Raw genomic sequence first — 27,387 nt, forward strand, 5'->3', positions numbered from 1 at the left:
AGCCTAATGATCAGTACTATTTTCATCAACATTTAATAAGTTAAATGGGATAAGTAATAACAGTGATATAACATTCACTTTCAGAATAGTCAACACTGAAGTGCAACTTACTGGGACTTGAGAGCACACTTTTCATTTTAATTAAATGCCAACAGGACCACACTAGGTACTTACCCTTCTAACCTAACATCTGGTAACGATCTGTTGAGTGCAATCATCTCACTTGCCATTAAATTGAACTGATTGATTTTAAACATCTCTTTCATCTTTTCTTGATCCTCTTTAGGAATGACAACTGGTTTCCCCATTTCTCCAGGACCTTCATGAGGCTTTTGTACTGGCTCTAGAACTAAGAATAAGGAGGAAACTTAATTAACAATTTTACAGCAAATGTAAATATTTGTTTAATAACATGAGTTTAAATTGTGCCCTCAGCACCCAGAGCCATTTCTGAGCCCGTCCTCTACGTCTGTGACACCTTCTAGGGGCTGCCCTGTCCTCCTCTTCCACACAAGTATCCTCCCTCAAGACCTCCACACCCTGCACTACTCACTCACCTGAATCGCACGCAGCCTTGGCGTTCCCATCTCAAATATTGTCACCACATTAACCTCTCTAAAGCATGACCTTCATTATGGTATTCCCATGATCTCCTAAAGTCTAACCCTTTAATAGGGAATTAAAAAAGATTTTTTTTAATGTTTATTTTTGAGAGAGAAAGAGAGAGACAGAGCATGAGTGGGGCTGGGGGTAGGCAGAGAAAGAGGGAGACACAGAATCCGAAGCAGCCTCCAGGCTCTGAGCTATCAGCACAGAGCCTGACATGGGGCTCGAACTCACAAACCGCGAGATCAGGACCTGAGCCAAAGTTGGACACTTAACCAACTGAACCACCCAGGCGCCCCTCTTTAACAGAAAATTTAACCAAATTTCCCAAACCTAACACTTATTCAGCCCTCCACCATGCCACCCCCCACGCCCACTCCAGTGTGTCATCATCCTTCAGTCAAACAGCAACTCACTACTTCCCTTCATAAGTGCTTCATGTTTTCCTGTGTTGGTGCCTTTGCTCACACTGGTCCCCTCCCATGGCATCTCCCCATTCCAATTTCTACAATACCAAACCCCTACTTGTCTTTCAAGTCCCAGCTACAACAGCTTCTTTTGCCTGCAGCTTTTCCAAATCTCTCTGCAGCGATCATCTGCTACTCCTGACTGCCACATCATTTCATCTAGGGCTCTTAGATCTCTAATCAAGTACTACCTCCATAATGATTGTTAACCTGTCTTGTGGGCTCCCCACTAGATTACGATCTCTTTTTAGCTGAGGTTTGATTCATTCGCATACTTTTTGGGGAGTTTAGCACAGTGTCCTGTAGGAGTTTTATAAGTATATGCTGAATTAATGAGAGCAAAAGTGCTATTCAAAATAAGCCAAAATGAAACCCCAGAAATGATAATAGACATCAGAATAAGCATCAAGCAAGGTGGAGTATCATGAAAGATCATTCTAAGTCATGTTATCTCGTGATAACATAAAAAGGGTAATATTCTAGATCAGCAGTTTCGAAATATTCCTTGTTTTATACTTTTGACATGTTAAAAAATGTTCCAAGAAAAACAAGTTCCCAGATATATTAAACTTGGAAAAAAGTGTATTAAACTTCTCATCTAAAAGGGATGGGGCAAAAATTTTAAAACAATAAAAGGGATTGGTAGAGAATGGGGTGAGGCCAAGAATGGGATAAAAATACCTGTTTTGAGGGCACCTGCATGGCTCTGTCGGTTAAGCGTCCAACCTCAGCTCAGTTCATGATCTCACAATTTGTGAATTTGAGCACTGCATCAGGCTCTGTGCTGACATTTCAGAGCCTGGAGCCTGCTTCAGATTCTGTCTCCCTCTCTCTCTGCTCCCTCCCCGACTCATGTGTGCAGTGCGCTCTCCCTCTCTCTCAAAAATAAACATTACAAAAACTTTCATTACTTTACTTGTTTATTTTTAAAACTGAAAATTTTATTCTCCCATTGTTTACATTTTAGGCACCTCCAAAAAGTCTGCACAAAAATAGAGACATCAAGGCAGTAGACAAGCCATCTCTCTTCAGCCAGGCTTCATCTGCCCAAGAATAGGACTAGTTGGTAAAGCTGACCTGTAGATTGTTTCAGATCGTGGTACAAAGCAACCTACCAACACCAGAGCCAGAGAATATGAAATTACTGTGTCTTCAACAACTCTGTCTAGAATATAAAAACACCCGTCTTAGACAACCATCAAGAAAAAAAAATGGTATAAGATAATTTTGCTCTTGTTCTCAGAATGAACTGTGATTTGGGGAGGGCATTAAAATATTAGGAAATAGGGGCACCTGGATGGCTCAGCTGGTTAAGTGACAAACTCTTGGTTTTGGCTCAGGTCATGATCTCACAGTCCAAGAGTTCAAGCGCCACATCAGGCTCCATGCTGACAGTGCAGAGCCAGCTTGGGATTCATTCATTCATTCATTCATTCATTCATTCATATTTCCTCTCTCTCTCTCTCTCCCCCTTCCTCCCCCCCTCTCTGCCCCTCCCCCAGCTCAATCTCTTTCTCTCTCTCTCTCTCAAAATTAATAAACTTTAAAAATATATTAGCAAATAACTTCAATTATAGGAAAATTATAGGAAACTCATGTAAAACAATTTTTAAAAACAAAGCCTGTCTAATGTTTGCCAAGTAACTAAGCTCTTTAAATATCAGGGTTGATACAATTTCAAGATTTCCCAATCACAAGTGTAATAAAAACTATAATACAAGTACAGATGTATAATCCCCATATATGATTTTAAATATTTAAAAATCACAAGTTATAAAACTCTTATTAGAGTCAATTCTAATTGAGTCTGTCTCTGAAAAAAAAAAGCAACCAACAGATTTGGGGACTGGGATATTCAGGGGTCAAGAGAAAGCAGCAGAGTTCTGGATGTGGCAATTATACTGTGTGCATGGAGAGCATAGTTAACACAAAGAGTAGGTGGGAGACATTTAGTGGCTCTGATCATAAATATCTTTCGTTATCAGAACGCTATTTTAGTATAAGACGATGCTTTAAAGTTAAAATGGAAAAAAACATTTTCATGCTGTTTGGCTTTTAAATTAAGAGTGTTAAGTTATGCATGGGGTGCCTGGGTGGCTCAGTTGGTTAAGCGTCTGACTTCAGCTCAAGTCATGATCTCACGGTCGTGGGTTCGAGCCCCGTGTCAGGCTCTGTGCTGACAGCTCACAGCCTGGAGCCTGCTTTGGATTCTATGTCTCCCTCTCTCTCTGCTCCTCCCCCACTCATGCTCGCTCTCTCTCTCTCTCTCTCTCTCTCTCAAAAATAAATTTTAAAAAAGTTAAAAAAAAAAGTAAGAGTATTAAGTTATACAGAATACCACCTACAACATATTTTTGCTGGGGTGAGGTGGTGGGGGAAAGAGGGAGATCCTGAATTTGATCAAGCCTTCGGACCTACCTATCAATTCACAGAAAATATAAGACACCAAAGGACATGACAAAAAGTGTTAAAGGGATGCAAATCCTAACTGTGGGAAACTGGGGGGAGGGGGGGGGAACACCCAATTTTTTCTTCATTATCAACAACAAAAATATTGAAAGGGAGGACAGAGAGAAAAGGTATCCACACATCCATTGCCACCAGACCAGCTCTGAAATGAAAACTGCTGATGCCAGATGGTGGGTATATGGGAGTTCTATTTCTCTACTTTTGTTTATATTTGACATTTTCCCTGGGGGTTGTGGGAGCATGAAGGAGGACTCTAGATATTACTTCTGTGAGGACTAGTAAGTATAAGCTTGATTGCTTATAGCTTAAGAGACTATATGACCAGAAAGTTAAAATCTTGCCCAATCACTGTGAAGTAAAACTCTGGCCTTAAGATCTTAAAGAAGCAGACAAAACTCTACAACATACACAATCCTGCTATTGTGACATGTTACTAATTTGACCACCTGGTACTTATGAATAACCTGAATATCTAGTACAGTGTCCACATTAAGTAACTCAACCTACTGGTACACATGAAATTTCCAAGCTATAATAGAAATTACCAAAAATTATTATGACTACTAGATGACTTACAGAATCCACCACAATACTCTAATTTAGAGATTATAATATCCTAAATAATTAAATGGACTAGTAAACTAGTTTTCTTTGGCAAAGAGCTCAGGATAAAGTGCATGTGGATAATGAATATATTTTTCCTACTAATGCACTTGCAGATTAAATGATAAGCATTAACTTTCCATGCACTCTACTTACCAGTCTTTTATGTAAATTAAAAGTTAAGTTCAGTGAAATTTTTGTTTAAAACCAACTGAAATGGGATTTGGATATCATTTTCTGAACTGAAAGAAAATCTTCCTTGGCATAAAATTTTACATGCAGATCATTTCTAAAAATCAAATCAACTCTGACAAGGGAGAGACTAAGGTGTTTTAAATCCACAGTATTATGTGAGAACAAATGTATTTTACATTTCAGGTAAACCTCACTTATAAAACAATAAAGTCTCATGTTTTATTTTAAATAATCTCTACTCCCAATGTGGGGCTCAAACTCACAACTCTTGGTCTTATGAGCCAACCAAAAAGTATCATGTTTTAAAAACTTAATTACCAAGAAAACTACAGATTCACTCTGAATGCCACCAAACCAGATTAATATACACAAGCCACACGACCTACCTTTGAATGTATTTTAATAAATCTTACAAATTTTAACTTGTGTTTTTCTCAAATAAGAATAAAGAGGTATAAAGTTATGATACCCTTTTGGGGAAAAATACAAATAAAAGGCTAAAACCACTTCTCCTAAATGATTTTCTCTTATTACACAATTATCATCTTTTTAAAAAATGTTTATTTATTTATTTTGAGAGGGAGAGAGAGAGAGAGAGAGCACACACAGGCAGGGGTGAGGCAGAGAGAGAGGGAGAATCTGTGCGTCAGCGCAAAGTCCGAGGAGGAGCTTGATCCCACTATCTGTGAGATCATGACCAGAGCCGAAATCAAGAGTGGGACACTTAACCAACTGAGCCACCCAAGCGCCCGTACACAATTATCATCTCTACTGTTTTTAGGCATTATCTTTTTTATGTATTCCAAAATATTTTTTCCACATTTTAACAACTCTGATTGGGATGTAGCTTACAATGATAGCTGGAATGTTTCTGCTTTCTTACAGTATATAAACCAGTAAGTATGCTAGCTTTGAAGCCCCGTCTGGAACCCTCAGCCTCTCACCCCGTCTCCCTTCCTACAGTTTCCTCACCTCCTGGCTTACTGCTCAGCCATTCTCTCATGCTTCCCTCCTCCTCAGTCGTGTGAAACAGCCTGATCCCCTCTACCCCCCACCAATGTAAAGCCTCTTCATTCTCTTTCTCCACAACACATAGGCCCTTCTACCAGATTTCACTCAAATTTGCCCTCCCCCAGAGCCCACCACCCTCACAAACCTCTTCTGGGAGAACTGGTCATTCTCTGTGTCTCATAAGGTTCGGATGAGATCTCACATCTCCACACCGTTACTCCCAGACCATTTCTCCTTTACCTAGTACCTTTGTACTTTGTATAAAAGCTACTTCTTATCTTTGATGCTCATGCCACCGTTGTTTTCAAAACTGTATTAACCTTGGCAATTTCTTCAAATACAATCCTTTTCTTATGGTTTTGACACCACATAGTTTCATCTGCTAAGAACCTGCTTTTTCAGGTGTTAGTTTTGTCCCTTATATTTTATTTATTTATTTATTTTTTAATTTTTTTTTCAACGTTTTTACTTATTTTTGGGACAGAGAGAGACAGAGCATGAACGGGGGAGGGGCAGAGAGAGAGGGAGACACAGAATCGGAAACAGGCTCCAGGCTCCGAGCCATCAGCCCAGAGCCCGACGCGGGGCTCGAACTCACGGACCGCAAGATCGTGACCTGGCTGAAGTCGGGCGCTTAACCGACTGTGCCACCCAGGCGCCCCTGTCCCTTATATTTTAACCTCCCCCTCAATGTACATAAAAAATACACACAAACATAAAACTTTGCCTCCATTCCTTTAACTACTGTGCTACCCTTCTCTTTTTTGTCTTTTCCGTTAAGATTTTATTTTTGAATAATCTCTACACCCAATGTAGAGTTCAAACTCACAACCCCAAGATCAAGTCACATGCTCCATCAACTGAGCCAGCCAGGCACCCCATGCACCACCCCTTTTTCTGTGTTGAAGCTTCCTAAAGAATAAGCTACACATCTCTACTCTTCACGGGTACATCAAACCTATTGGCAATCAGATGGCACCTGCCAGGGTCAAAACAAACCTCATATAGAAACATATAGAAACACTTCCTCTTCATCGCAGATAAAATCTCTTGACAAACAACACTCCAGGGTTTTCATGAGCACTCTCCCTCTGGCTTCCCCTTCCGCCTCTAACTTCCTGAGATGACTCTTTACTGACCTCCACGATGCTCTTCAACACTGGGTCTGTCCCTTCTGAGTCTACACATGCTCCTGATGCAGTCCTCTGCGCAGACCAGGCTTATGCTACCACCTACATTCTGCGCCTCGACTGCTCTCTCCTGCAGAACGTCTCTACCAGAATTTTCCAAGTTAAATACTCCCAACCCAGCTCATCCTTTCACCTTCCATCAAAGCTGCTCCGCCTCTGGGGGCCCACCTCCTATCAATTCATCGAACAGGGAAACCTGAGAAGTATCTTAAACTCTTCTTTCATTACTACCTACATTCAGTGGCTCAAGTTACGTAAATTCCACTGTTTATGTATTTCTTATGTATATATATTTTTCCTTTCTACCTCAGTATCACTTTACTGTAGGCTCTAAGAACTTCTCTAAACTTTCATGACAGCTTCGACTAGCTGCTGCCTTATTCTCTTCTAGTACGTCAGCCACATGCCCACCGAGGCTTTCTTCCGAAAGTCTGGATCCCATCAGGTTACATACTCCCTTGTTTAAAATCCTTCAACGGCATGCCACTGCCTACAGGAAGAAATCCAAAATCCTTAGGATGCCATAAAAGGCCTTTGGGAATGTGGCTTCTGCTAACCTCCCAAGCTTCATCTGTGCTCCTTCCTCACATTCTCTATCCATCAACTCTATTCTCTCACTTGCATATCTTGCACATGCTTCTTTCCTTTGCTTATTTATCAAACGTAAAAAACACCTGCTCACCATGACACTTCTCAACATGAGCATTATTTCCCTATTGAACCTTCTCAGACACCCCGAGATGTTCCCAGTACTTTCTGCTCTTGTGCACATCTCTAGAATGCTATTTATTCTATCAGTATTTTACTTATTCTTTCTCTCCTCTTGAACTGTGAGTTCCTCAAAGGGAGGAATTTTGCCTTATTTTTTGTTATTGAACTGTGTAGCATATATATACTGCCCAGCACGTATCAGAGTTTTAAAAATATTCACCAAGTGGATCTTCACACACTAGAGGTCCTATTCTAACTTTTACGTCTCTGTGTTTAAAATAGAACACCATGAGCTTCCGCTATAAATGGCAACAAATTAAAGCAGGGTGAGGGGAAAGTTAATCTGTTCTATTTGGGAAAAGAATATCCAACTTACTGGTAGATGGTAATACCTGCCCTCTGAGTTAAATCTAGACAGAGTTACAGTTCTAACAACAGTTAAGGAGTCAACCAACAAAGGTACTAAACAGCAGAGCCAAAGAGTAAACCAGGAAAGTCAACAAATTAATAAGCTGACTTTGAATTAAAGTATATTTTATTAAAACTTAAGGGGAGGGGCGCCTGGGTGACTCGGTCGGTTAAGTGTCCAACTTCAGCTCAGGTTATGATCTCACAGTTCGTGGGTTAGAGGCCCACATCAGGCTCTGTGCTGACAGCTTGGAGCCTGGAGCCTGCTTTAGATTCTGTGTGTGTGTCTCTCTCTCTGCCTCTCCCCTGCTCACACTTGGTCTCTCAAAAATAAATAAAGATTAAAAAAAAAAAAAAAAACTTAAGGGGAAAGTGAAAATTAAAAAGTCAGGGAGGGATTATAGCCTAGGTATTACTAGAGCCAGTGCAAGCAACTGAATCTAATTTTAGGTAAATTTCCCAAGAAGAAATGAACAGAACTTGTTATACAAACCCATCTATAAAAATTACAGTAAGTAGGCACAGTTAACCAATACAAACAAATATTTTTAGATTATAAATTTTAGGGGACCAGGTGCTCTCATTATAAAAATACAAAAAATTTAACTGTGATTACATATTCAAATAAAACTGATGTTAAAACAGTAATCATTCACATAGAATTCCTAAAAATAGTAGAATTACTGCATAGCCAGATTTTCTATAACTAATCATAGAGAGTTCAGAGCTCAGAACAGCTGAATTATTGGCTCATAATGCAAAGTCATTTTCATTATGTTAAAAAAATAAAAAGCAGCACTTGTTTGTTGGTTTGAACACAGGTATTCAAAACTGAATTTTCCAGGTGTCCACTGCCCAAAATGTTAGGACTTCAAACCTAGGTCCTTCATATTTGTGTTTCCTTTCTTTTCCATACCAGATACTGCAGTCTCACTGTGGTCTTTATTATACAGCCTCATCTTTACAAAAGTCCTCTCAAAAGTGCTAACTGGAGCTATGTACAGCATTAACAAAAAGAACTCTCCAGACCACCTCCATCTAGAATGATTTCCCTCAGCAATGAGATGGGAAGGCAGGAAAAAACATCTTTTAATACCCAACAATGAAATTTTAACACTCTATTCAGCATTTATGTCATTACACTAATGCCATACCATTTTGTTGGTTCCAACTATTAGTCATTAGTTTCAAAACCATTAATATTAGTTTCTCCACATTACTTGGTAATACAGTTTGCAGAAAATTAACTACAAGTAACAGTGAACACAAATATTGAATTCAGCAACTCTATACTGAGACTTGAATCTTGTTTTTAACTGTTGGAGGAACCCACTGGAAAACTGTTGGTAACATGATCATCATATTTAGGAAGTCAGGAATTACTATTAATCTAAAAAAATGAAAATTTTATAGTATCCAAATTAGTGAACAAACTAGTGACATACTTATTGAAACAGATGTATCAGTGTAAAACGTCACTCACCATCCCCAGCAGGAAGTCCTCGCTCCTTTTTTTCATCACATTTGTTGCATTCACTGAAGTAAAGCAGCAGGAACATATCCAAGAGTACCCAAATCAAGGAGGTGGCTAGGACCACCTTGCAATATGCAAATTTTCTCATGGCACTTTAAGTCAAATGCAAAATTTTAAAATATATATATATATAAATATGCAAAGATCATGAAAACTATTCCAATCCAGTTTCATCAGAAATCACGTTCATAACCTATAGAGACAAAAAGAAAAAAGATAACTTAAAATATCAGAACCTTAAAAATGAGCTATAAGATTAATTTAACATGCACATGAAATTTTACTATTCAGAATAAGTTTAAAAATTTGACTTTAAAAACACTTGTAAAATACATAAAAATTAATAGTGCCAAGAGTGTACAAATAACTCCTACAAATCAATATATAATAATCCAAAAGAAAAATGGGTGAAGAATATACACAAGCACTATGCAGAAAGGAAACCTGAATAGCCTATAAATGTGGAAAAGCGCTCAATTCAGTATTAGGAAAACGCAAATTAAAACAATAGTGTGCCACTATCTCATATCCATGAAACACACAGGGCTGAACTGCCTTCTATTCAACTGCTATGTTAAATGCTAAGCCATTAACTGCCACAGGAGTTTAAGAAACCAGTGATTCTCAGTCCATTCAGGTTTCCAGGTCCTAAGGACTAATAGGAGGTCTCCCAGTATTGTACGATAGCAGTTTATTGGGCTAATCCTTATCCCTCTGTTCCACTGAATCCCATTCTAAAATACTACAGTCACCAGCCATTCAGAAACACTCACAGCAAGTATAATGGAGAAGAAAAGAGTTTAAGATCTGAGACCTAGTCCTGGCTCTTGACAGTAATTTTACAGACTTCTCTGATCTTTAGTCTCTATTCCCCCCACCCCACCCCTCAATCTGTTAAAACACCAAAGAAAATGACGGAAGGAACTGTCACCCAATTTGGAAAGTCATTTGGGATAGTCTAACTAGTAACATTTCTGTTACTAAGGAGCTCATCTTGGGGAGCTCTGGAGCAGTGTGAGGGACCTCAGAGAGGTCAGGAATCATTCTGATAAGCAGCTGACATGGAAGCTCAAAGGCCTATGTCACTGCTGATCAGGAGGGAGACAAGCCAAGTGCATTCAGATGAAGTGGATAGAAGAAACACACTTTGCACATGTGCCTCACGAAAAAAGCCAAATGAGCAGATGTTCCGAAGGATTGGGCTGATGGGCAACATAGCAGCTTCTTAAAGGGCAATTTTACATGCCATGGTGGGCAACAGTGGTACTTATTACCTGAGCAATTCAGGACAGGCCAGAGAGTTTATCTATAAAAAAGATATATAATAGTTCTTGCCTACTTCACAAGGTTGCTAGACAGCGACCTGAAAAGCACCCAAAAAAATACTAAGTGATACTTACAAATGTAAAGTATTATTTGTGCTCTGAGACCTTTGTTTTCTTGACATTCCTCCTTCATCAAACCAACATTCCCTGATTGCACAGTGAACAGGGATGTATATTACTGTCATACGCTTGCCTCAAAATTGTACTTATTCAATTAATATCTGATACTGTGTCCCATGCGGTGAGCAAGTACTGATAACTAGGGTGACTAGGGTTGGGCGGGGGGCCAGAAGCACTATAGTGCACAGCATCGTAAAGCAATAGTTTTCTCCAGAGAAGCTAGATAGATACAAATTTTTATTTTGAGCTACTTTACATGAAAAGCTGTCTCTTTTGGTCACTGGCAAAGCAAAACAATCTGACTGCTAGTACAGTATCTGGGATTCAAATGTAGCTTTCTATTCTCGAAAATCTGATTGTTATTTTTTTAAAGGCTTATAGCCCACAATACTCCAGTGTAAATCTCTATTACTTTGTATCCATTCCTATTTAATTTTTCCAAGGCAGCACAATGAGATTAGAAAATTGAAGATGAAGTGGGTATGTATGTGTTTGGGAGAAGAGGGGTATGGATGAAGCAGGAGGTGTAGGGAGAAAGGAGGATAAAGGAGAGACAAAAAGTCTTTGAGACCCTGGGTGAGGCAAAGTTTCCTCAGAACAGAACAAAAAAAGTACAAATCATAAGATGGTAACTTGGACTTCACAATCAAAATCTTCTCCAAAACACAGTTAAAAAAATAAAAAAACAAGTCACAGACTGGGAGAAGACATTTACAAATTACATATCTGATAAATGACTTATATCCAGAATAGAAGAACTCTTAAAATACAGTAAAAAAAAAAAAAAACAAAAAAAAAACAAAAAAAAAACAAAAAAAAAAAAAAAAAAAAAAAAAAAAAAAAAAAAAAAAAAAAAAAGAAAAAAAAAGAAAAGAAAAAAAAAGAAAAAAAAACCGAAACCAGGGACACCTGGGTGGCTCAGTCGGTTAAGCATCTGACTCTTGGTTTTGGCTCAGGTCATGATTTGGTGGCTCATGAGTTCAAGCCCCACACTGGGCTCCGCACTGACAGCGCAGAGCCTGCTTGGTATTCTCTCTTCCTCTCTCTCTCTGCTCCTTCCCTGCTTCTGCGTGCTCGCTCTCTCTCTCCCTCCTTCCCTCCCTCTCTCAAAATAAATAAACTTTAAAAAACACAAAACAATCCAGTAAAATAGGCAAAAAGTTTCATCAATTTTATCACCAAAAAAGCAATACAGATGGTAAATGAGCACGTGAAAAGATGTTCAATATCATTAGCTTTTAGGGAACTGCTAATTGAGACCACAATGAAACACCACTATGTGCCAATATATATGGTTAAAGGTAAGAAGAAAACTACCAAGTGCTAGCTAGGAATTGCTGCAACTGCAACTGTAATAATGCTGCCAGGGGAATGCACAAGGGTACAGCCTCTCTGGAAAACTGGCAGTTTCTTCCTACAAGAATCTGGCAATTCCGTCCCTAGCTATTTACTTAAGAGAAAGGAAAACATATGTCTACACAAAGACCTGTACATAAATCTTTACAGCAGCTTAATCGTAATCATCAAAATCTGGACACAATCCGAATGCCCATCACCTGGTAAATGGATAAACAAACTGTACCACACCAGTGAAATACTAACCTAGCAACTAAAAATAACAAACTCTTGATATATATGCAATCACTTGGGTGAATCTCAAAAGCATTATGCTAAGTGAAAGAAGTCACAAAAATGCTGCATACTGTATACTGCATGATTCCATTTATAGGGCAATCCAGCAAAGGCAAAACTATGGACACAGAAATCAATCAGCGGTTGCCAGGGGCTGTGGAGGAAGGGGAGAACTGCCTCAAAAGGGGCATGAAGGAACTTGTGATAATGAAAACATTCCAGGATCTTGCTTGTGGTGGTGGTCAGATGACTCTGTCCATTTGTCCAAACTCATAAAACTACATCTAAAAAGGCAAGCTGAATTCAACCTCAATTCCCTTAAAAAAAAGAAAGATAAATATGGGGGGAATACTTCAAAGAAACAATGCCAATTTCAGAAGCAGACAAACGGTGTACATTTCCTCAAATGACACACACCAGAATTTATCTTGGAAGTCACTTAAAGCTCACAGTTTTTGTCCCAACAATGATAAATTAAAACTTTCCATTTGAAATGCATTTGACTACCTAATTTTTTTAAGTCATAAAATCATAATTAATATCAAAGTACAGTGATCAATTATATCAGCAGAGTTCTTTTTAATTATTTATATATATATATTAAATATAATTTATTGTCAAATTGGATAATATACAGTGTGTAAAGTGTGCTCTTGGTTTTTGGGGTAGATTCCCATGCTTCATCACTGACATACAACACCCAGGGCTCATCCCAACAAGTGCCCTCCTCAATGCCCATCACCCACTTTCCGCTCTCCCCCACCCCCATATCCCCCCTCAGTTTGTTCTCTGTATTTGAGTCTCTTATGGATTGCCTCCCTTCCTCTCTGTTTGTAACTATTTTTTTTCCCCTTCGCTTCCCCCATGGTCTTCTGTTAAGTTTCTCAAGATCTACCTATGAGTGAAAACATGGTATGTCCTTCTCTGACTTATTTCACTCAGCATAATACCTTCCAGTTCCATCCACATTGCTGCAAAATGGCATGATTTCATTCTTTCTCATTGCCAAGTAGTATTCCATTGTTATATACAAACCACATCTTCTTTATCCATTCATCAGCTGATGGACATTTAAGCTCTTTCCATAATTTGACTATTGTTGAAAGCATGTATCAGCAAACTTCTGATCCTACTCTATGTCATACTGTCAAGTTCCTCCAAAGATTCATCAGCTTTTTCTAGGGTTAAATGATTATTCTTTTTAAAGTTTATAATGTTTTGAGAGAGAGAGACAGAGAGAGAGAGAGTGTGTGCACACACACATGCACAGGAAGTGCAGAGAGAAAGGGAGAGAGAGAGAGAATCCCAAGCAAGCTCTGCACTGTCAGTGCAGGGCCTGACACAAGGCTTGAACCCACAAACTGTGAGATCATGACCTGAGCCGAAACCAAGAGTCAGACACTTAACCGACTGAGCCACCCAGGCGCCCCTAGAACTAATTATTCTCTCCTACAGTTCATACTTCTAATCAAGGCTCTCCAGAAGTTTCAAGCCTAAGAAGAGAGTCTCGGCTCAATAGTACCTTTATGAAAAAATGGAAGTTTCATTCTCTTAGACCTAAAGCTTTTGACTTCTGGGTACATCGGAGTGTATATCTCTCCTCTAACAAGAACACAGTATTCTCAGGCACCTCGGATCACTAGCTTGGCATCATACTGACCCAACAGAGATAGGAGAGATGGGCCCTTTCGGCAGATCTAGTCACTTAATTTGTAGCTGGAACTTGTCAGAAACACTAGAGACTTAAAAACATGATAGTTATCCTCTAACATAGTAAGGGAAGGCTAAATTATTTTATTTACTAGTTATATATTCCATTTATTTCTCAGAGCTATAATCAAACATATTCATTCGCTTATTAATTCATTCAATGCACACAAATTCGGTAAATATAGGGAATGTGTCAAATGTAGGGAATACAAAAATAGACAAAATGCACACTCCCTACCCTTATGAAATTTAGAGTTGGCTCCAGGAAAGCAAGCATTAATCAAACAGTCACATATACATAAAGTTTCAATGGTGATAACTTTTTGAGGGGAGGTACACAGCAATATAAACAAATATCTGACTGTCAAAAAGGCTTCCCTGAGGAAGACATGATTTGAGATGAAAAATTTGAGGCGGTGAGTAGCAAGGGGTCTGTAGCAGAAAGGAGCCCAACACTGAAAGGTCAGACGCTCAAAGACAAAAGAGGAGGAAACCTGTGATTAAGATAAAGCTGGAAGCTGGATAAAAGTGGGCAGATTCAAGAGGTATTCAGGAACAAATTCAATGGGATTTAAGGATGAATTAGACAGGAGGAAATACTAGCTTATGCAACTGGATGCAGAATGGTGCCAGTCACAGAAACAGGGACCAACAAAAGAGGAAAAGAAGGAGAAGCAAGATGGGAAGAAACTTAAGTTTGACTTTGGACATGTTAAGTACGAGGTAACCCTGATACCTTCAAGAAGAGATATTAACCACAGCTAGGATACAAAAGTTTGAGGCTCAAAGGAGGTGTCTAAGGTAAAGATATACAGAGAGAAGCCTTTGATCTTATGCAACTTTGTTAGGGCAGACAGACTTTTAAAAAATTAAGATGAAAAATAATTTCTGTGGACTGTAATTTCCCTCCTAGAGTGGGGCTGGACTCAGTGACTTGCTTCTAACCAACAGAATATGGTGGAAGTAATGGTGTGTGGTTTCAAGACTAGTCATAAAACACATTTCCTCCTAGCTTTCTCTCAGATCACACTCTGGGAAAAGCCAGCACTAATGTCAGAAGGATACTCAAGCATCCATATAAAGAGGGTCACATAGAAAGAAACTGAAGCCTCCTACCAACAGACCGCCAGGCACGGAAGTGAACCCTTTGGAAGCAGTCCCAATTAGCCCTTCAGATGGCTGTAGCTCCTGCTGACATTGACTACAATATCCAGAAAGATCCTGAGTCAACACCACCCTGCTAAGCTGTTCCTGCATTCCTGACCCAAAGCAAATACGATTAATGTCTGTTGTTTGGAGTCATTAACTTTGGAGATAATTCATTATTCATCAATTATAAGATTTCAACAACAAAATAGGCCTAGAAAGAAAATTCTTCAACCCATAGTAAACATATTTAATGACAGAACTTTTCATGCATTTCTGTAACATGACTTATGCATCTTTACTTCAATTTGACACCATACTAGAATCTAAGCAATAAAACAAGAAAAGGAAAAGATGAGCGGGGGGGGGGGGGGGGGGGGAGACAAAATTATCTGCAGACAGCATGATTTCTACACCAAAACTCTAAAAGAAATCAATAGATAAGCCATTAGAGCTAATCATGGTTTCATCAAGGTTGCTGAATACAAGATGAACATGTAACATCAATCAACTTCCTGTATAGTAATAACTAATTAAAATATGCAAGAGAAAACAAATTACATTCAAAATAGCTATAAAAACCCTAAGGTATTTGAGGATGAACTTAAAAAAATATGTGTAAGACATAACAAAAATGTGGCGCTTTATTGAGAGATATAAGAGAACACCTGACTAATGGATAGATATACTATGTTCAGTAAAGAAAAACAACAGTCTCTTCCCAAAATTAATCTATAAATTTAATATAATTCTAATCCAAACACAAAGTAAGCTGTTGGAGACTGGATTTATAACAAAACAAAAGAATCCAAAACCATGTGGTTCTCCAAAACAAACCTGTACATGTGTGGAAAACTGGACAGGTGCTACTACAAATCAGAGTAGAAAACTGGTACAGGGACAAATGGCCTTCCATATGGTAAAAAATAAATTTAGATCCTACCTTATACCAGTAACAAAAGTAAATCTGTGAATAGATAATAACTGAAGACAAAGTTGTCAAAACAAAGAGCAGCTATTCTGGCCTATTACCTACTGCCTAAGGTAAGTATGGCCTCTGGTTCTTTAGTTTTTAATTTTATGGTTTCTGCTTCCTGGGAAGCAGTGTTTAGGCCAACATTTCTCCCACTGTCTTTGAGTTGTCAAGTGATTACTGACTAAATTTGGCACTGAGAAGGCTCATTCACCAGACAAAAACGCAAACCAATTTTTAGGTATTAGCATACTCTCATTCTGAGTATTGAACAAAGACTAGTTAAGAACCAGTCTAAAAATTCTGTATAAAATGATGTCCACATTCCATACGAATTTGGATATTCTCTTTCTCTGTTTCCCAGGTGTTAACAAGTTTACAGGTTGGGGAACAAGTTTATCATTTGGGGTTCTCACGGTATAGACTCCTATAAAATTTACTAGTATCCTGAATGGAATCTCAGTTTCCAAGGTAATAAACTGACTTAACCTATAGCAATACCTTTAAAAGTTAATATTTTTCCTAATTATAAAGTAATATATGCTCAATGCAAGGAATTTGGCAAACACAAAAAAGTAAAAGATACAAAACCACCTAAACACGACTAATCCCAGTTAAACAATACCACCAATGGGCCAAGTGTCCTCCCAGTCATTTGGAATATAGTAAATGTCTTAAAGCAAGTTCATAATGTCTATTTTGACTCAAACATTTTAATATCTTTAAATGTCCTCATTAGGGGGAAAAGAAAGAAATGGGTATGACTATAAAGGGGATAGCAAGAGAGATCTCTGTGGTAATGCTATATTTTGATTTTGAGTAATACGCACAACAGACATTTCTAACCCCCCTCCCCACCCAACCACTGAATATCAAGTCCTAGGCAATAACAAATGTCTTGTCATTTCAAAATAGCCTTGATATTCACCAAGCTATGTTGAATGCCACATACTGATTTACACTTAAAGAACAGACATAAAATAAATGCAAACTGAGAGGGCTTCCAGGTTCATGATTCTGACCCTTGCTCTCCTTGCCTTCTCCCAAAGGTTTCTTCTGGTAATAGACCCAGCCCCTTGGCCACAGTCAAATGATCTGGCCAGGCCAACCACAAGATCTCTTCCCTTGGCTTCTTAAGTCACAGAGCTTGAGGCTATGCATGTAGTTCTGCAGTCAACCACAATGCCCAACACATGGAGAAAGCCCACCTGTAGCCCAAGAGAATGAGCCCAAGCAGAGGCATACAGAACAAGAGGCAGAGGGTCCCGATGGAGACCAAGTCCCTGACTCTTCCTTGGCTTCTAGAAACATCAGCAATCCTTCTACTAATCACCTTTTCTGCTTAAGAGTTTGAAATCAGTTCCTGACACAACCAGAACACCTGGGATGTTGGCAGTGGGGGGGGGGGGGGGGGCCCGGGGGGGCAGGGTCACGAGAGGAAGTGACCTATAGGTGAAATCAAGCAGGTTCTGGCCCACTGATGAGGTTCCCTTCTGGTAGTTATAAATAACTGTACATTATGAGGCAAATTACACTATTTGAAAAGATACCTTTTAATGCTCCAAATCACAAAAACTTATCAAATATCAAAAGTATGTATAAAACACAGCACTGAAACAAAGTATCACAATACAACACACATGTATACCCACCACCCAGTTTAAGAATAAGAACATAATCTGGGGAGCCTAGGTGGCTCAGTCAATTAAGTGTCATTCTTGATTTCAGCTCAAGTCGTATCTCACGGTTCGTGAGTTTGAGCCCCACACTGGACTCTGCACTAACAGCTCAGAGCCTGCTTGGGATTCTGTCTCCCTCTCTCTCTGCCCCTTCTCCGCTCGTGTGTGCGCTCTCTCTCTCTCTCTCTCTCAAAAATAAAAAACCTTAAAATGAGACTTTAAAAAGGAAGAAGAGCATAATCTTTAAAGTTCCCTCTCTAATACTATCTATTCCCCAGCTCCTCCAAGGCAACCTCTATTCCAAACTTACCATTCTCTCTTTTCCTGATAGTTTTACCTCGCAGGTATCCTTAGCAATGCCTTTTTACATTTATTTGTCTGTTTCTGAACTGCTTATACCTGGAAAAATCTGAGACTTGCGTTTTTTTTTTAAATACTGAGTTCTGAGACCCATCCATATGTTGCATATGATTACAGTCCATTCCACTACTGAACAGTACTCCACTGGCTTAGCATACCACGGCTTATCCATTCGATATTTAACGAACATGTGATGCTTTCTAGGTTTCTATTATCAAAAACAGTACTGTTACGAACATTCCTAAACATGTTTCCTGGCGCGCGCACACACACACACACACACACACACACACACGAGTATTTATTTAGGGCAGGGGGTCCTAAACCACTTCTGCAAAGAGTAAGGTGGTAAGCATTTTAGGCTTTACTAGACAGAAGATCTCTGGTGTAACCATTCAACTCTGGTGCCACACCACAAAAGCAGCCATAATGATATATAAATAAGTAAGCATGATAGTATTCCAACAGAACTTTATTTATGGTGACTGAAATTTGAATTTTATATAATCTTCACATTACAAATTACACAATTTTTTTTCATCATTTAGAAATGTTAAAAACCATTTTTAACTCATGAGTTGTCACCAACCCTTGATCTAGAGTCCATACATAAGGGTATTAGGTCATAGGGTACGCATATTTTCAATATGACTAAATATGACCAATTTGTTTTCCCAGGTGGTTGAAGCAAAATAGTAAGCAAAATGAGAGCTCTGGATGTGTTATATCCCTGGCAACACTTACTTATGTCAGACTTTCTTATTTTTTGACAATCTGGTGCGTGTAGTTGGTATCTTAATGTAGTTGCATCTCCCCACGGTCTCTGCCATTACTGGTCATTCCATTTCCACTGGTCATTCCATTTCCACTGGTCATTCCATTTCCTCTTCTCTAATGTGCCTACGAAGTCTAGTCCACTATTCCATTCAGTGGGTTGTTTTTTCTTTTTTTTTTTTTTTTTTTTTTTTAAAGTAGGCTCCATGCCCAGCACAGAGCACAACATGGGGCTCGAACTCACAATCTGGAGATCAAGACTTGAGCTGAGATAAAGAGTTGGGCACCCCTGGGTTGTTTTCTTTTTTCTGTTAGTCTGTAAAGATGTTTGTTGCAGTCTGGATTCTAATCTTGTGTCGATTACATGCACTGCAAGAATATTTTCCCAGTTTATACCTTATCTTCTTAATAAGAGGTATCTTTTGTGGTTCACATTTTCTATGTCTTAAGAAATTCTTCTCTATCTAGAGATCATTAAAGATACTGTTCTAATGTCTAAAAATTTTTAAGTTTTACCTTTCAGGTTTAAGTAGAGATTCAATGTCACTTTCTGCCATGTGGATAACCAACTGTCCCAGTACAATGTATGGAAAGTTCATCCCCTTACTAAAGGCGTGCAATGCAAACTTTGTCATAAACCTGATTTCCAGGTTTCTACGTTCTGTTCCACTGGTTCGTCTACCCCTACACCACATTGCTGTCTTACTTATTACAGCTTTATAATAATTCTTAATAGATGCTAAAGAAGCCTTCTCACCTTGTACAACTTCTTAAGGAGGGCCTTGGCTACCCTTGACCCACTGGCCTTCCTTAGCTATGACAACCATTTAACTCCCATGAACAAAAAAAAACATTCCACATACTGAAAAAAAAAATCTAGTAGTTAAAAGAATTTACATGTCTACGGTGGATCAATTCTACTGTTCTGAGAAAACAAATTAAAAATGATACAAGTCATAAAAACAGACCTACCCCACAACCCAGCAATTGTAACTAGGTATTTATCCAAGGGATATAGGTGTGCTGTTTCAAAGGGGCACTGTTATAGCAGTGCTATCAACAATAGTCAAATCATGGAAAGAGCCCAAATGTCCATTAACTGATGAATGGATAAACAAGATGTGGTATATACATACAATGGAGTGTTACTCAGCAATCAAAAAGAATGAAATCTCATCATTTGCAACAACGTGGATAGAACGAGAGAGTACTATGCTAAGCGAAATAAGAGAAACACAATCATATGATGTCACTCATATGAGGAATTAAAGATACAAAACAGATGAACATAAGGGAAGGGAAGCAAAAATAATATAACAACAGGGAGGAGGACAAAACATAGGAGACTCTTAAACACAGAGAACAAACTGAGGGTTGCTGGAAGGGCTGTGGGTGGAAGGATGGGCTAAATGGGTAAAGGGCATTAAGGAAGACACTTGTTGGGATAGACACTGGGTGTTATACATAAGGGACGAATCACTGGAATCTACTGAAAACATTATGGCACTATACACTAACTAACTTGGATATAATTTTTAAAAATAATAGTAAATAAATAATGATACAAGTCATAAAAAAGAAGTTGGTGATAAGGAGTTCAACTTAAGAGCCATTTAAAATAAAAATTTCAGGGGCGCCTGGGTGGCTCAGTCAGTTCAGTGCCCAACTTTGGCTCAGGTCATGATCTCGCGGTTTGTGAGTTCGAGCCCCGCGTCGGGCTCTGTGCTGACAGCTCGGAGCCTGGAGCCTGCTTCGGATTCTGTGTCTCCTCCTCTCTCTGCCCCTCCCATGCCCATGCTGTGTCTCTCTGTGTCTCTCAATAATAAATAAACATTAAAAAAAGAAGAAAAAAAGAAAAGAAAAACCCAAAAATGTCTTATAAAATGACATCATTATTAAAATAAATGTATAGCGTCCAACTTTTATGTCTACTATACTGTTGTTCCTTAAAAAAAAAAAAAAAGTTTCGGTATTTTAGAGTCAATTCTGTACTCTCTGATACTTACTGAGTCTTGGCCAACCATGTTCTTGATACCATGTCAGGTACTGCAGATGGTACTAGCCTGAAACAAATCACACCCTGGAAACTTATGCTGTCAAACACCAATCTAAGAGACACGCCATTCACATCACAAAAGACAAACATCAACTCAGGAAACCTGACAGGAAAAAGACAGACAGATAGGGAAGTTTCTGAACAGGTTTTATCAGAAGGCAGTGCAAGATACTAAACTTTTCTGCAACAAGGTTTTCTTTAATTTTTTTTCTGTAGTTGTTTTGTTTCTGTCTTTGCTTTACCTAAAACCGTTTAATGGCTTCTTACTTTTCTTACTATTACTGCACGACTCATACCTGCAAGTTGTCACTAAAGAAATTCCATGGTCAAATAAGTTAGGAAAATGTTATATACTCTATACACCCTGGGAGATTCATACTGTCTACTACTGACTGCCCTAAAGGTTCTATGAAGTTCTGCAATAAAGAAACCTATTTCATTTAGTTAACTCAGAACCTCTCACTTTCAAGCATGGAACTTTTCCCATCCATTTTGTCTTTTTTGCATAACACAAAACAGGTTTCAAATAGCAATAGATTAAGTAACGGATTGGTTTCAAATCCTGCAATCAGCCAGTTTTTAAAGTATGGGTTATTCTTTTCCAGCAAAAATGGTTTTTTTGTGCACCTGCAAATTCCATTAAAGAGACCTTACCATGTTCACAAGGAAGATCTTCATAAAGCAAAGGTTAATTTTGTAATATGTAAATTGAACTGTTTAAAGTTCATATTTCTGTACCATCTTTTTTTTTTTTTTAAATAAATGTTCATTTATTTTTGAGAGAGCGTAAGCAGGGGAGGGGCAAAGAGAGAGGGGGACAGATATCTGAAGAGGGCTTGGCACTGATGATAGGGAGCCCGACGTGGGGCTTCAACTCACGACCCATGAACTGAAGTTGGATGCTCAATTAACTGAGCGCCCAGGCACCCTTCTGTACTATTATTTAATATAACATATATGGCACAAATAGTTGTAAACAAAAATGGTAAATCCAGAAGTCACCATTATTATAAATCCTTAAAAGAAAAGAATCTAGAAGAAATGAAAAGAATTCTAAAGAAGTGAAATTTAGCAACTATTTACTATCAATTGTTTTTTCTAAGTTTAGAATATCATGTACTGAAGAATATATCACCATTTAAACGGTACATTCAACAAATGCAACATTATTCCACATAGGATACTGTGAGGAAAGAGTTAACATAGCAGGTCTGTTTCACTCAGTCCATGCTAATCTCTGGGGCATTCCTGGAGCCATGGCAATGACCCCTGGCCAAACTCTGAGAACTAAACTCCTGGAATGTTCACAGTCACTGGGTAAGGATGTTAAAGGCAATGGGTCAGGATGTATCAGGCTGTCAGCATTGTTTAAAGTAATCACCAAGATTTATGATGTGCACCTGGTGTCTGCTCGGGTCCTAAATTTTAGTTACCAGGGCTGGCCACAGAAAGTCATGTCCTTGGGATCCTCACAGAGGAAAGACATGGACGTTTGTGCCTGATCTTCCTGGCATTCACCTGCATGTATCTTTTTCCTGCTGTTCCTGTACTGTATCCTTTGCTATAATAAACCTTAGCCATGAGGACAACATTATATTGGGGGAGTCCTTCTAGCAAACCAAACTAATGGACAGTCATTCATGGGACACCCCCCCCCCACACACACACACAAAACAAACACCATTAAAGCATTTGGTTTGCCATAATACCCACTTCTCTCATTATTTTTCAGAAGCTAAATGATCATAATCACAATCTACTTAAATGAATAAATCAATGTACAGGAGAAAAGTTAACAAAGCAGGCGTAAGATTCTTATCCTTAGAAAGGCTGGCTTGCAAAGTTGGCCCTTGGTTGGCAACTGGGAATTTGAATGACAAACAGTTCCCTATACTGTTAAAACACTTAGCTCAAGTGATAAGTGTCTAACTGTGTCTAACTGTTTGTACAAACAATATGGTTTGTGCAAAACACCTGATTTTCTTCTGGGAGACTGAAATTTTGGTACATGCTAGGCAGAGGGTGCCTCCATGACCAGCCCAGAATAAATAGAGTGACATTGAGTCTAATAAGTTTCCCCAACTGATAACACTTCACATATGTTGTCACAATTTATTACTGGAGCACAGCTTATGTGACTCCACTGGGAGAGGTTCTTGAAGGCTTGTGCCTTGTTTCCTCCAGACTTCACCCTATGTACTTTTTCCCTTTGCCAATACTGCTCTGTATCCTTTCACTGTAATGTTAGCTGTTATTATAACTATATGCTGAATCCTAGGAGTCCTCCTAGCCAATCACTAAACCTGGGGAAGGCCTTGGGAACCTGCAACACAATCAGCATATGAAAAAAGAAGTGTCTATTAGGCCAAATGCTAAAATTCAAATTTGGGTTCAAATTTCAATTCCAACACTTACTAGTTAAACAATCCTAGCAGGGGCTCCTGGGTGGATCAGTCATTTAAGTGACCAACTGGTGATTTTGCCTCAAGCCATGATCTCAGGGTTCCTGAGTTGGAGCCCCACATCAGGCCCCTCCCCTGCTCATGCTCACTCTCTCTCTCCCTCTCAATAAATAAATAAATGAAATAAGCAAATAAATAAACAATCCTAGCAATGTTATTCTTTATTTGCATAAACCAGGAGCTCTTTATTCCTCTGAGAAAAACATGCCCACCTTATAATTCCGTTTCACTAAATTAAATGAGGTCATGTACAACACTTAAATATTATACTACACGCTCGGTAAATATTGAATAGTATTTCTAGAGGCACCTTCTTAGATAAAACAAAAAATCAGGAAGCTTTTATATTTGTACTGATATAATGATTATTCAAATGGCCACAGTACTGCAAAGCTCAGAGATAAACTTTAACCCTGAATCTTTTTTTGTTTATTTATTTTGAGAGAGCACACGTGCACACCTCGTGAGTGTTATTCGTGAGTGTTATGTGACTGGGGAGGGGCAGAGAGAAAGGGGGAGAGAGAGAATCCCAAGCAGACTCTGCACTCTCAGTGCAGAGCCTGATGCAGGGCTTAAACCCACAACCCACAAGATCATGACCTGAGCTGAAATCAAGAGTCTCATGCTTAACCGACTGAACAACCTAAGCACTCTCAACCCTGAATCTTCAACACTGATTCTATGAGTGATTTCCAGCCCACTTGACACGATTATTGGGTGAGCTCAAGCAGGTTAAACCTAAATAATAAGAACCTTTTTATTTCTAAACTTTACATTCATCTAGTCTTCAAAATGACCTCCCTAATGAAATATGAATGCACTAATTAGTACCAGGACTATGCTTGATGGTTACATTTCTGAAATAACTAAACTTGGATTTTAGTACAAACCATTAACTTATGTATATATGAAGCATAAAGTCCAATCAACATAAGTGTGAAACCTACATAGCTGTAAAAGCAAACCCCAAGGTAAGGGAAGTGAAACCCTGAAGTCATTCACTCCCAGCTATCAACTTACCCCAAAGTGGTTTTTCAAATGAATTCATATCCCAAATCCACATGTCCCACATGTCCTGTTGAAAAATAAATTTCCTAAAATCAGATTATTACAGAATAACTCTATCCTCCCCCCTTACTTCAGCCATGCTATTCCACTGACTTTAGGTCAGCCGCATCTGAGGGCAAAAACCATGTCTTATTCAGCTACTTCCCCAATGCTGAGCACAGGCACATAATAGGTATTTCTCCAAACCTTGCACATAGTAGGTATTTAGTTAATGTCTAGTGCATGAGTGAGTCAATGAATAAAATATCACTGAGATCCAAACTCAAGCTCAGTGGAAAGACTATAAAAGAGTCATTCCTCCTCTTAGAAATCTAACAGGATATTAACATTCCAGGTGGGAAGTCCAAAGACAAATAGCACCTGGAGCAGGTCCTGTTTATTCCTCATCCCACCCCAACCCACCATGTTTTTCACTCCATTAGACTACCAACTGAATTCAACTGATCATTCTCTGTGAGACTACCTATTCTTGTATTTTCGTTTCATTGAAGCCAGCCATGGCTGTTCTATTCCTCTTGCTGGTGCAAGTGACCAAATCCCAACCAAGAGCACCTGAGAGGAAATCTGTTGGGTGCATTCAGGAAAAGTTATCCTCTCTCAAAGATGTTGAAGGAGAAACTATACTTTTCTACCTTTGGATATTGTGTGTATAGTATATTTAGAAGTGTATTTATAGCAGCCATCTTGACTCATGAGGGAAGCCAACATCAACATGTTTAGGGTGACAAAGTTAAAATATGGAAAGCACATAGGAACCTGACAATATCACAGAGCCACTGAACAGACCAACCCTGAAATCTATGTCTGGACTTACTGCTACCTGAGATGATAAAACCCTCATTGTTTAACCGGGTACTCTGCTACTACAGTTGAAAGCATCCCAATACACCACGCCGCAACCTACAGTTATTGATTTACACAGGTATGTATGCTATGAAGAAAAAAACAAGATGCGAATCAGTGAAGGGTCCAAATTAAGGAGTCTACTTTTACAGGAGATTGCAAAGAAGCAGAATTTCAGCATAAATTTAATAGCTACAAAACAGAACTTGGTGTATAACATGCCCATCTTAGACACCGCATTATTTAATCTACCACAGACTCACATATCCCTAATTCATTCAAACTTTAATAAATACCAAATATGTGCAAGGCACATAAGTAGTCTGATGCATATGAATATGAAAAAGGCTCAGTGCCTGTCCTCAATGAGCTTGCAGTTCACGGGGGAGAGAGAACAAGGTAAGTCTGCGTGGCGCTTCACGGTTTATAAAATGCTTTTACATATTTGCAACAGGTCCCACGTCACAAGGGGCTGTAGTGCACAAAGGAGAGAAACTGGTGGGGGAGAATGATGGAGGAACCAGTTTGAGTTAGGAAAGGGAAAAAGGATATTTCAAGGAGACAAAACGGTCTGAGCTAAAATAAGAGAGGCAGGAAAATGCAGGGGATGTCTAGGGGACAGCAAAGAAAAACTGGAAGACATGGCTGAAGGAGTATGTTCAGAACAAGAAAAATCTTGATTAGCAAGCTAAGGAGTTCGAAGAGCAATGTTGACCATAGTGTTCCCATGTTTTTATCCCTTTTATACAAACGCCAAGTCATTACCTCAGAACACTGCAGTTTCAGAAAATGTACACCTTTCCTCCAACCATGAACTCAAGATACTAGGAAATAGAACACGACCACCATCAACAACGACAAACCCCTCAGATAGTGGGAAGTAGTTTTTGGGAAGGATCCGGCAGGAACTTCCTCCAGGCCAGGGGCTCATCCTATTTTCTGGCTATGAAGTCCCCAAAGTCTCCAAAGGTGTTTGTATTTCTGCCCAAACACCAACCATAGCCCTGGGCTCCATAATCTGCCCTCCTCCCCCAGATTATCATCTCTGTGCACGTTGTCTTTATTCTCTAATTTCTCAACTCCTCAACCAGTGTGGTCTGACTTCGCTTCAGTGAACAGTTTGATCAAGTTACTCTAGTATTCTAACTACCAAAACAGGTCTCTTTCTCCGAATCATTCGTAATATCTAAAACATCTTCTTTTCTTGTCCTCCGGGGTCATTCCTTGTTCTCCTCCTTTTCTGATCATCCTCTGCAGTCTTCTTTACTAGTTCCTCCCACTCTGCCTTGGATCTGTCCCCAGGCTGACTGTCACTCCACACACCCTCCTTGGGAAATTTGCCAAGTGTAAAGATTCACCCCTGGTGTGCCAGTGGGTCCCGTATCTGTGTCTTCTTCCTGGGACTCTCTCATTAGCCTGCAAGCTCCTCCAGCATGATAATTACTTTTTCACACCTGAGCCCTAAAAATCTTATAAAATGTCTGAAGACAGCAGAAAGGAATATGCGATAAAGCATTTCTGCCCCAATGTCATTCTTTATCCTATTCTAATGTTTTACTTTCCATTCTTTTTTTTTTCAATATATGAAATTTATTGTCAAATTGGTTTCCATACAACACCCAGTGCTCATCCCAAAAGGTGCCCTCCTCAATACCCATCACCCACTCCCCCCTCCCTCCCACCCCCCATCAACCCTCAGTTTGTTCTCAGTTTTTAAGAGTCTCTTATGCTTTGGCTCTCTCCCACTCTAACCTTTTTTTCTTTCCTTCCCCTCCCCCATGGGTTTCTGTTAAGTTTCTCAGGATCCACATAAGAGTGAAAACATATGGTATCTGTCTTTCTCTGTATGGCTTATTTCACTTAGCATAACACTCTCCAGTTCCATCCACGTTGCTACAAAGGGTCATATTTCGTTCTTTCTCATTGCTCTGTAGTACTCCATTGTGTATATAAACCACAATTTCTTTATCCATTCATCAGTTGATGGACATTTAGGCTCTACTTTCCATTCTAACACCAAACACTAATTTACAGCAAAATATATA

General features: G+C 39.1%; 1 protein-coding gene across 1 annotated transcript in view; it reads right to left on the reverse strand.

The window, feature by feature from the left end:
- Positions 1-24,506, reverse strand: part of GALNT1 (polypeptide N-acetylgalactosaminyltransferase 1) — a 78,541-nt gene extending 54,035 nt beyond the window's left edge. The window contains 3 exon segments of the mRNA XM_030335681.1: positions 175-349; positions 9,144-9,387; positions 24,452-24,506. Coding sequence (XP_030191541.1) covers positions 175-349; positions 9,144-9,282 — 314 coding nt within the window. The 5' untranslated portion in view covers positions 9,283-9,387; positions 24,452-24,506.
- Between the last annotated feature and the right edge of the window lie 2,881 nt (positions 24,507-27,387).

This window comes from Lynx canadensis, chromosome D3 (genome assembly GCF_007474595.2).
Source record: "Lynx canadensis isolate LIC74 chromosome D3, mLynCan4.pri.v2, whole genome shotgun sequence".
Classification (NCBI taxonomy): domain Eukaryota; kingdom Metazoa; phylum Chordata; class Mammalia; order Carnivora; family Felidae; genus Lynx; species Lynx canadensis.